Here is a 12,265-nt window from a genome sequence, read left to right on the forward strand (position 1 = left end):
CTGACGCAATGTCAAAACTTTGTGTACCTTTACAACATGAACTGCATCTGTTCAAGAACGCAGCTCACTAGCATTTGAGCAAAGGCAATTATGGACGGTTAGGAATTCTTGGTCTTGCCAGCAGCACTTGCATCCCATAAAAAAATTTTAAAACAGGTTAGTCATTATTTTTAGAATTCCTATGTTCTACACTAACCGAACCCAGCAATGATTTATCTTGTATTAGTCTGTTAACTCAATAAATTAAAACTACAAGTGCTTATAATAGGGTTAGAGTTAAGTCTAGACCTGTCCAGATAATAAAGCAGATTCCTAGAAAATATCTGAGGCAGATCCCACTCATTTATGACATCTACATAATGCAGGCGTCCATTATCTAAAACCAGGCCAAGTAAAGGGAACTTTGTTCTGAATCAAGACTTGATGATAAATGCTTGATGCCAGTACCAACAGTATCGAATAAGAATCCATTCAATTTTTCATCAAAATCAGTTTTTCCTCGGGCATTGAGTTGATCTCTTCTTTGGTCTCTTTCATTCTCTCTTCCCTGTAAAGGGGTACCTGATCCATCCAATAATAGCTTTGTTAAGAGAAGGATGTAGCTGTGTGAGGAAAATATCAGAGCAACCTGCAGCGTTTGGCATATTGGTTTATGTACTGAAGCAATGTGATAACTCACATACAAAATACTTTAAATCATTTCCATTTGGCTTTTTGCTTAATCACTTGTTGTAATCATAAATGAGATTCAGTTTTCCTGTGAATATTTACTTTTCTCATCCTGAGACATTGTATCAAATCACCTTGGACACTTTATTTCCCCAATGAACCTGCTAAGGGATGTGATGACGCACCTCTGGAGCAGGTGGGACTTGAACCGGAGCCTCCTGGATGAGAGGTAGGGACACTACCACCGCACCACAGCAGCCCTTTGATCACCTCTATGATCTAATAAGTCTTAATCAGAAGTAAAAATAAACAGAACTGCGGATGCTGGAAATCTGAAAAAGATAAATTGCTGGTGAAAATCAACAGGACGGGCAGTATCTGTGGAGGAAAAGCAGAGTTAATGTTTCAGGTCCCGTGACCCTCCTTCAGAACTGATTGCAACTGGAAAAGAATTGGTATATATTGTTGAAGATGGGGTGGGGGACAGAGCAGGAGTAAACAACAGGTGAAGATGGAGGGCAGGAGAGTGAACAGCAGCTGGATTGACAAAGGAATGGGTAATGCTCACAGCCTGACAGAATCAACAGCTGCTACTGATGACGATTAGCAGCTGCCAACAGATTGGTTGTGTAGCAGCCCATGCAATGACAAGGCCTGGCGTGTGGGAGTTGGGGGACAGACTTGGAAAAGGTGCTCAGACCCCAAAATTATTGGACTCAATATGGAATCCTGGATTTCAGCAAATGGGATCTGTTTTTCCTGGTTGTGCTAAGCTTCACTAGAACACTGAACAGACATGTTGGCCAGGGAACACTGCACTATTTGAAGTCACTGGCCAAAACACCAGACACACCTTCCAGGTGAAGAAGCAATATTACCTGCACTTCACTCAATCTGGTCTAACATGTTCACTACTTACAATGTGATCTCCTCAACACTGAGGAGGCAAAATGCAGACTGGACAACAACTTTGCAGAACACCTACATTCTGTCTGCAAAAATGACCCTGAACTTCCGGTTGTCTACCACTTCAGTACACCACCGTGTTCCCTGGACAATGTCTCTGTTTCAAGTTTGCTGCAATGCTCCAGAGAAGCTCAGCACAAGATGAAAAAACAGAATCTCATTTCCCGCTTGGGGACACTGCAGCCTTCGGACTCAACAGAGAGGTCAATAATTTAAGGTCCTAAGGGCCTTCCTCCATGTCGTTTACCCACCCAAACGCACCAGGCCCCGTCATTGCAAATGCTGCTACCACAACCAAGCCGTTGTCAACTACTAATGGTACCCATGAGCAACTATTAATTATCCCAGGCTGACCATTACCTATTTGTCTGCCAACTGCTGTACCCTCTCTGTGCACTGCAACTTCACCTAGTGGTTACACCTTTCCCCTCCCCATCTTCAGCATAAATATATCAACCTTTTCCTATCTACAATGAGTTCTGAATAAGGGTCACTGGACCCAAAACATTAAATCTGCTTTCTCCCTACAAATGCTGCCAGATCTGCTGAGTTTCTCCAGTAATTAATGTATCTGCTTAATCAGAATTACCCATTGTACACTAGCTCATTTAAATGGATTATCAAAGTTACAAGCTTATTAGTCTATTTCAGAAGGAACTTACTCTACATTCATACAATAAGCATTGAGCTCTTGTGAAATGGTAGTACTGTTCCTACCCTCTGGGCCAAAAGGCCTGGGTTCCAGTCCCAGCTGTGGTAGAGATGTGTCATGACGTGTCCGATCAGATCAATTAAAAATATCTATAATAATTATCACACAACCCACCAATATACTTTTCTTGCCTTCTGAATTGTAATGACTGTTTGAACTTCTTTTAATGTTCTTTTTGTTTTTTTCTCCGCTGATTTAAGTGCCTAAAAGGAAATTAAATTAAATTTTTAAAAATTTGTTGGAAGTTAAAAAGAAAACAAATTTAACTTAGTTTAACTTAGAAATCTACAGTGCAAGTGGAGATCATAAGGAAATCAAAAATACATTCTAAAACAGTGAACTGTTGTGGTTGGTTGGCTCACTGAGCTGGTTTGTTGTTCCACAGACATTTCATTACCTTGCTGGGTAACATCATCAGTGCAGCCTCTGATGAAGTGCTGTTGTGTTTTCCCGCCTTTTATTTAAACTCTGGAGTCCGTTGAGCTGATTACCTCGCTTCTCGTTTCTCTTCATAATGGAGTGTATATGGGGTCAAGCTCAATGTGTTTGTTGATGACTTTCTTCGTGAAGTACCAGGCTTCTAGGAATCCTGTACTTGTCTCTGCTTTGCTTGTCCTAGTCGAATTGGTCATTCTCCTTATCCACGTGGATAGAGATGAGTGAGTATTGGTCATGTCGTTTTGTAGCCATTTGATGCTCATTTACCCTTGTTGTTAATTTCCTTCCTGTTTGTCCGATGTAGTGTTTGTCACAGTCTCTGCAGGGAATCTGGTATATGACATCGGTCCTGTCCACAGTGGTTAGTGGCTCGGGTGAGCAGTTGTCGTACGTAGGGTTGATGTGGGTTTGTGCGCTATTCTGTGCTTACAAGACTCCTACGACCACTGGGCATCAGAGTAGCACACAAACCCATAATCAACCCTATTGCAACTGTTCACCCGAACCACAGACCCACTACCAACCATGGACAGGGCCAATGTCATGTACAAGATTCCCTGCAGAGACTGTGACAAACTCTACATCGGACAAGAGGAAGGAAATTAACAACAAGGGTACATGAACATCAATTGGCCACAGAGACACAACCAATACTCACTCATCTCTATCCACATGGATAAGGAGAACCACCAAATCAACTGGGACAACACCAAGATCCTGGGACAGGCAAAGCAGAGACAAGCACAGGAATTCTGAGAAGCCTGTTACTCCACGAAGAAAGCCATCAACAAACTCACAGAGATCGACCCCGTATATGCTCCACTACAAAGGAAAACCGGAAGGGAGGTAATCCAGCTCAACAGGCTCCAGAGTTTAAAAAACAGGCAGGAAACACAACGGCACTTCATCAGAGGCTGCACGGATGTTACTCAGCAGGGTAATGAAACATCCGTGGAACAACAAATCAGCTCAGCCAGCCAGCCAACCAACCACCCACAAAATCCACAACCCGAGCTACAAATCTGCTCTAAAATCCTTAGAAAACAATGAAATGTATATATCCTAGAATCCCAAAAGGAAGTTAATGAGAGATACAGAATTCTGGGTAGTGTGTTTTTTAGGTGCTCCATAAACAAATAAGTTTTTGCTAAGATCAAGAAATTATCTCATAATATCCTAATATTTAAAAAAGAAGCAATATGTTTATATAACAAGTAGAGGTAGATAAATGATGCTCACTTGAGCCCAAAATTGAATTCTTTGGTATTAAAATGCCATATAAAATCAGAAATAAAAATAAAATCTCTCTCCATCCTAATTTGATTTCTTATTCACAGATGCTGGCATTTGCAGACACTCTCCCAACATAACAAATCAGAACTGATCTTTTCACTTGGCCGCTTTCACATGCCACATACATGACCAACCCAAAGTTCGTAGAGGCTTGTGAATGAATCTCTGACTCCTGAACAACTAAGTTCAGGACCAGTGAAATTCAGACCTGACAAAGTGAAGAGAAGTGCTGGTGTTAAATATGACTTTCTAAAGTCAAGACAGAAATTTGTTTGCATCCTCCGTTTCCTGCTTTTCATACTGCTGCTCTAGACACACAAGGGAGAAATTAATTGGAAGTGATACTGTACTGACATATACCAAATCCTAGGAAAGCAGCATCACAAATCAGCTGGTTTCATTGTGGCCACTTCTCTTCCAATGTGGAATATTTCCTACCTTTTCTGCAGCTTCAACCGTCTTCTTTTCCTTCTTTGCTGCATGCCTTTTGTGATCATAATATCTGCACCAGAATTTCATTTGAAATACAAAACAACTTTGGTTAACATATTCAACATGTTAACCAGCAAGCAATGAATATCAAAACAACAGATATTACAACAATTTCATCCCATTCTTTTTTCACTACAGGATTGTTCTTTTTATAACTACATTCTTCAATTATTATAATTACATTAACCCTATATAGAGCTATGGTAAAATTGGCCTTTCAAACTACAAATTGGTCGCACCCAGTAATTCGATGCAACAGTATGCAAAACAGGCTGGCATTGCATTATTTTTGATGCAACAGTCTTAGTTTGGATACTGTGAAGTCGTGAGCAATTCAGAAGAACCACTTTATAGGAAAGATGTGGATGCTTTGGAGAGGGTTCAGAGGAGGTTTACCAGGATGCTGCCTGGACTGGAGGACTTATCTTATGAAGAGAGGTTGACTGAGCTCGGACTTTTTTCATTGGAGAAAAGGAGGAGGAGAGGCGACCTAATTGAGATATACAAGATAATGAGAGGCATAGATAGAGTTGATAGCCAGAGACTATTTCCCAGGGCAGAAAAGGCTAACACGAGGGGTCATAGTTTTAAGCTGGGTGGAGGAAAGTATAGAGGGGATGTCAGAGGCGGGTTCTTTACACAGACAGTTGTGAGAGCATGGAATGCGGTGCCAGCAGTTGTGGAAGCAAGGTCATTGGGGTCATTTAAGAGACTGCTGGACATGCACATGGTCACAGAAATTTGAGGGTACATACATGAGGATCAATGGTCAGCACAACATCGTGGTGAAGGGCCTGTTCTGTGCTATGCTGTTCTACGTTCTATGTTCCATGTTCTAGAATTACAGACCAGGTTAACAGGTCGGTCAAACATTTTGGTGACTAATTTGTCCATTAGTTTGAGAATCCCAACTAAGTTGTACTTTAACTCTGCTGATAAAAAGAACTTCTGTTTGGTCAAATGGGAACTTTGAGGCAGAAGAGGAAATTTACATAAAATTGGACATTCTTATACATTTTAGCACATTGTGACACTTCAGAAAGTGTAAAATCAAGCTTTACACTTCACAAACGTGAAGCGGGAAAGCAATGGCTTGCAGCATCACACAGATAAACACCATGGAAATAGACCTTTAGTCCATTTACATTACCACTAAGTTGGACCAGTTACCAAAAGCATCAGGCTTTCCATGGGGGCATGAAATTTTGAAACCCATCATGGTGGATGGTGAATTTTGAAGTCAGTGTAAAATAAACCAATATCAGAAAAAGCAAGTCTTTTGTTGGCAAAATCCCATCTGGTTCACTCATGTCCTTACCTGATCTGGCCTACTTACACCCACAGCAGTGTGGATGACTCTTAAATGCCTTCTGAAATGGTCTAACAAGTCAGTCAGTCAGTCAGTCAGTCAGTCAGTCAGTCATTCAGTCGTATCAAACTATTATACAGTCTAAAGAAAGAAATTAAACTGGACTGACCAACAGGCATTTACCATGGCACTGGAAATGACAATGGCTAACCAAGCCCTACTTATCTAGCAAAGGGCTCTCTAACAACATCTCGAGATGTGGCAAAATTGAGAGAACTGTCCCACAAACGAGGTGAGTTACAGCTTAACACAGTCATTGTCTATAATTTTGTCACAATGTTCCAAATATCACAATCCCTTGATAATGATCCATACAACTGGCAAAATACACCAAGCAGAGGTGTTGACACAGAGGTGTACAAACAGGATGAAGTTGAGCTGGAAATCTTCAACACTGCCTCAGAGCCCCATCAGATCAAAACATGGATAAAGAAAATCTCCTGCTGATTAATAATCAACCTCTCCCTCAAGCTGATGAATTGGGACGACATACCTACTACACAGCACTATTTGGAGGAAGCATTAAAGGTTTCAAAAATGTGTGGGATCTTGAGTCTCTATACTCAACAGCAACTCAGTAGAACCACTGTCACCTCAGATGACCAAGCTTAAGGGGTAATGCTGCTAGACTGAGTATGTGTCAAATGGTAAGGGAACAAACAAAAGGAAGAAAAAAAAATCCTACTTGATCTCATCCTCATCAACCTGTCTTTGCAGTATAACAGCATAACTAGCAGTGACCACCACACAGTCATTGTGAAGACAAAACAGTATTGTCAGATTAGAAAACATTTCTTCATATTGCGTGATACTACAAATGTGATAAATGGGACAGACTTCGACAAATCTCAGAAACAAAACTGAGCATCCAAAAGCAACAGAATCGTTGCCAATAACAAACCAATGGCCTGACATATCACCAACCCTACCGTTACCCTCCATGTAAGGAATCAACTTTGGTTCAATGAAGAACGCAGGAAGGCAAAGCAAGAACGTCCAAAAAAGAGGTGTGAACCTAACGAAGATGTAACACATGACCACTTGGATGTCAACCAATATGGGCAACATGCAACAGATAGAGCTGAGCGATATCAAACAGATCAGATACAAGCACTGTATTCCTGTCACATCCAGTTATGAATGGTGATGGAGAGTCAAACAAATAACAGGAGGCAGCACTCCACAATTTTCCCTCATTTCCAATTACAGGGAGCCCAGCACATCAATGCAAAAGGCAAGGCTGAAATATTTGCCCCCCAGCTTCCCCCACTAGCCAGATGTGCTAAGTACAGCATTCATTTTGGCCTCCTGCAGAGGTTCCAGAGAATCACAGTTGCCAGTCGCCAACCAATTTGATTCACTCTGTGTGACATCAAAAAATAGGTAAAGATACTGGATACTACAGAAGTTATTGGACGCTGAAAATATTACTGCAGAATATTAAAGCTCCAGAACAAGACACACCTCTAACCAAAAAGTCCCCATATGACTACAAGACTGCCAACTGGATGGTAGTGAGGTCACAGGACTGGTAATCTAGAGATCAAAGTGAATGATCTGGGAACATGGGTTCAAATCCCAATATGGCAGATGGTGAAATCGGAATTCAGTTGAATCTGGAATTTAAAACCTAGTTTAGTTTAATGATGAACAAGTAAGCAGCGTCGATTGTTGAAAGGTCCCAACCCGAAACGTCAAGCTTTCCTGCTCCTCTGATGCTGCTTGGCCCGCTGCATTCATCCAGCTTCACACCGTGTTAACAATATTTCCATGTCAGGATAAGTGTTTCTGCCATTGTCACTGCTGCGCAGGGACCTCCAAGGTCATGCAGAAGAAAAACCAAAGTGAGCCAAGCACATTCAGAGTGGCTGCCAACACAAGCAGCTTAGAGGGAACATTGATCAAGATGGCTTGCAGCTTGATGTTCCCATGTGTTTGCTGCCCTTGTCCTTCTAGATGGTAATGGTCATAGGTTGGAAGGTGCTGCCTGAGGAGCCTTGGAGAATTTCTGCAGTGCATCTTGTAGATTGTAAACACTGCTGCTCCTCAGCATCAATGCCGGAGGGAGTGGATTTTGTGGGTGTGGTGCCAATCAAGTGGGCTGCTTTGTTCAGGCTCATGACAAGCTTCTTGAGGTGTTATTGAAGCTGCACAAAAGACAAATGGAGGGTATTCCAACACACTTCTGACTTGGGCCCTGACGATAATGGTCAGGCTTTGGAGAGTCATGAGGTGAGTTACTCACTTAATATTCCTAGTCTCTGATCAGCTCAAGTAGCCACATTATTTATGTGTTAAGTCCGGTCCAGTTTCTGGTTAATGGTAATCCCCAGGATGTTGATCATGAGGATCCAGTGAAGGTAATGTCGACTGAATGTCAAAAGGTGGTGGCTTGATTCTTCTTGTTGGAGATTTGCTTTGCCTGGCACTTGTGAATGTTACTTGCCACTTGACAGTCCAAACCTGGATACTATCCAGGTCTTGCTACATTTAGACATGGACAGTTTCTGCATCTAAGAAGTAATAAACAGTGTTGAACATAGTGTAGTGATCAGCAAACATCCTCACTTCTGAGCTTTTGATGGAGGGAAGGTCACAGATGAAGCAGCTGTAGATGTATGGGCCTGGGTCACTACCCTGAGGAACTCCCGTAGATATGTTTTGGAGCCGAGATGACTGACATCCAACAACCGCAAACATTTCTCATTGTGCCAGATATGACTCCAACCAGCAGATGGTTTTCCACAACTCCCATTTATCTGTTTTGCTACAGCTCTCAGTCAAGTGTGGCCTTAATGTCATGGGCTCTCTCACCCCACCTCTGGAATTCAGCTCATGTGCCCATGTTTGAACCAAATCCCTAATAAGGGCAGGAATTGAGTGTAAAACCTGATGTAACATAAACAGAGCATCACTGGCCAGGTTACTGCTAAGCCAGTATTGTTTGATCACTTTACTGATGATCAAGGGTAGACGGAGTACAGTCATTGGCGAGGTCAGATTTATCCTGCTTTGTGTACCAGGCATACCAGGGCAATTTTCCATATTTTTGGGTAGATACCAGTGTCGTAGCTTTATTGGTACAGATTTGCTTGAAGTGTAGCAAGCTGTGAAGTACAAGTCTGCAGTACTATTGCCAGAATATTATCAGGGCCCACACCACTGCAATATCCAGTACCTTCAACTGTTTCTTGATATCATGTGGAGTAAATAAAATTGGCTGAAGGCTGGCAACTGGGCTAGCGATCTTTGGAGGAGGTTGACATAATTTGTCCACTCTGCATTTTGGCCTGAAGACTGTTGCAAATACATCAGCCTCATCTTTTACACTAATGTACTGTCCCTATTAAAGAGGATAGGGATATTTGTGGATCCTCTTCCTCCCGCAAGTTAATTGTTCACTACCATTTGTGATGAGATGCAGGACTACCGAGCTTAGACCTACTGCATTTGTTGTGGAATCATTTAGCTCTGACCATCACTTCCAGTTGACGCTTTTGGCACACAAGTCCTGTTTTGTAGTTTCACCATGTTAATTTTTGGTATGCCTGGTACTGCTCCTGGCATGCCTTCTTGTATTTCTCACAGGCATTGTTATCCCCGAACTCTGACAGCCATCGACAACTTGATGATTATTATTGACCAGAACTGAACTATGCGGCTATATAATCACTGTGGTTACAAAAGCAGGCTAAAGGCAAGGGAATTATGTGTTGTATAATGCATCCCATCATACCAATGCCTGTGTACTATTAGTAGGTGTGTGTCAGAAGTGTGATAGAATACTCTCCACTTAACCTGGTGGGTGCAGCTCTAACATCGTTCAAGAAGCTCAGGATAATCCAGGATAAAGCATCCCATTTGACTGATATCCCATTCATCACATTCAACATTCACCTCTTTCAAAGTACAATGGCAGTTGTATCCACAATCTACAAGGTTTATTGTACTAACTTACCAAAGCTCCTGTGGCCTACAGTTCCTATATGTCTGGTAGCAGACGAACAGGCACACCACCACTTCCAAGCTCCCCTCCGAACTACATACCATGTTGACTTGGAACGACATCGCCATTGTTTTACCCATTGCTGGGTCAAAATCCTGCAGCTCACTTTCTTACAGCACTATAAGTGTCCCTATATGCCAAGGTCAACAGCAGGGCAAGGAGGCAGCCAACCACAACCTTCTCCAGGACAATTAGGGATGGGCAATAAATGCTAACCTAACCAGCAAGATCCCTTTCCCATGAACAAATAAGAAAAAGGTTTAACAGTTATCACTGTTCAATGATTCAGTGTTCTAAAATTTCTTCAAACATAATTTAAAATTTTGTTGATTTCTTTGAACAGAAATTAAAGCCTAACCCACATAAACAGTAAGGTAGAGGTTTTGCACTTACACTAATTTTACTACTCAAGTATTCTACCTCACAGTGATTTTGCTAACAATAAGTGAATTTGAAAATTGGTTTTTGCAATTATAGCTTAAATCAAAGGTTTTAAATCATTTTAAATCTGAATAAAATACAAACTCAAAATTTAAGTTTGATGTCAAAACAATCGTGTTCATATATTCAATTTATGAGAAAGCACCCAACTGTCGCAGATAATTTAGGTTTGTTAGATGAATACTTACTTTTTTGCATTAGCATAAGCAGACAGATTAAGATCCACATCCACTAACACTGGTCTGTTTTTTTGTAGCATTTTCTTTTGCTGCTTCTTTTTGTCCTTTTTCTGCTTGGCCCTTGCTTGTTCATTTTGAACATCTTCAGTTAGATCAACATCATCTTGATCTTCGTCATCAGTTACATATGGGTTTCTGAACAAAGTACAGAAATATATATTTATATTGAATTATTTGTGCAGTAGTTACCTCTCAGTTTATCCATTGGGGAATCATGTATAGTAATACCAGCACCCACAATTAACCCTTCAAGTCACAAGCATCCTGACTTAGAACCATAAACCACTGTTCCTTCCCTGTGCAAAACTTGTGTGTGCGCTGACATCATGCAGACTGGAGCAATTCAAGAATAACTACTAACCTCTGAAAGGCACCATGGGATGGGCAGCAAATGAAGGCTGTGCCAGCGCTGCTCACATCCAATAATAGAATTCAGAAGTATACCTGATCGCCTCACTTTCATGTTGTTTAAAAGGAATGAGGCAACAGGATACAGAAGTAAGATAGGAAGAATAAATCAAGATGCACAGCCGCTGACACTATTTTCTATTCAACAGAACTTGAAAGATTTTATTGCTGTGAACAAAAGTAGTGTCAAGGGTGAAATAAGCCTATTATCCAAAGATCCTTTCTTGAATAAGGTTATTTAAAATTGACTTCCTAGCATGAAAATCTTAAAGTAATGAATATGTTGGAAAATGTAAAGGATGCAGATTTCTCTGTTTGATGTGCAGTCCCAATCCGTTTTTGCACTAACGTAGAATATCCTTGATTCAGTAGCAACAGGTGCTAAAATCAAAGTAGACACCACAGCATTAGGCAATTAAGGCTGCTGCCCCAGTTCAGCTAATAGCCTCATTAGTTTTTCATTGCTTGGGCATTTATCATGCCCCACTAAGCACAGAATCTATTATAAATGCTTTACTCAGCAGCGGCTGTTACCACTGAAGCAAAAGATATACAACTATTTGCATTCCTCCAAGTTCCAAAAACATAATTTGAGTCACTGCAGCCACCAATTCCCCCATTCTACATTCCCAAGATCGTTATGATAACCTGCCTTGTTTTTGGCTGGATGGCTGCCAAGCTATCCCCAAACCCATTTGGGGAAAGTTCAGAGCAGGCAGCCTGCAACTTTGAGTAAGACTAAAATTAACCTGGTCTCCCAATACATGGAGGTAAAAATTCACATATAAAAGTTGCCACTGTGTGCAATCTACAAGATGCAGTTACTCACCAAGGGTCCTGTGTAAGCACCTTCCAAACCTGTGACCTCTACTACTTAGAAGGGCAGCTAATCTTTAGGGTTAGAGATAATGGGAACTGCAGATGCTGGAGATTCCAAGATAATAAAATGTGAGGCTGGATGAACACAGCAGGCCAAGCAGCATCTCAGGAGCACAAAAGCTGACGTTTCGGGCCTAGACCCTTCATCAGAGAGGATGAAGGGTCTAGGCCCGAAACGTCAGCTTTTGTGCTCCTGAGATGCTGCTTAATCTTTAGGGTTTTCTGTTTCACCTCAATTGTCAGTTGCCTGTAGGCTTGTTTCCTCTCACTCAAGTTTTGGCAGAGCTGTCAGTTCAGGAAGGCCTTGTACTTGCGATATAAAAGATCCTGGATCTTCTGAACATTCTGGTCCA

General features: G+C 41.4%; 1 protein-coding gene across 5 annotated transcripts in view; it reads right to left on the bottom strand.

Annotated features, from left to right (window-relative positions):
- The window catches only part of LOC125455713 (ribosome quality control complex subunit NEMF-like), a 109,624-nt gene that overhangs the window by 45,077 nt on the left and 52,282 nt on the right, over positions 1-12,265 (bottom strand). For all 5 annotated transcript variants that reach the window (XR_009446230.1, XM_048538060.2, XM_059649096.1 and 2 more), the window contains 3 exons: positions 10,575-10,760; positions 4,517-4,580; positions 2,462-2,550 (listed from right to left, as the gene is read on the bottom strand). Coding sequence is in view for 4 of the 5 variants with exons in the window: in XM_048538060.2 (XP_048394017.1) it covers positions 2,462-2,550; positions 4,517-4,580; positions 10,575-10,760 (339 nt within the window). In the remaining variant the exon portion in view is untranslated. The remainder of the gene's footprint in view (positions 1-2,461; positions 2,551-4,516; positions 4,581-10,574; positions 10,761-12,265) is intronic.

Source organism: Stegostoma tigrinum, chromosome 10 (assembly GCF_030684315.1).
Source record: "Stegostoma tigrinum isolate sSteTig4 chromosome 10, sSteTig4.hap1, whole genome shotgun sequence".
Classification (NCBI taxonomy): domain Eukaryota; kingdom Metazoa; phylum Chordata; class Chondrichthyes; order Orectolobiformes; family Stegostomatidae; genus Stegostoma; species Stegostoma tigrinum.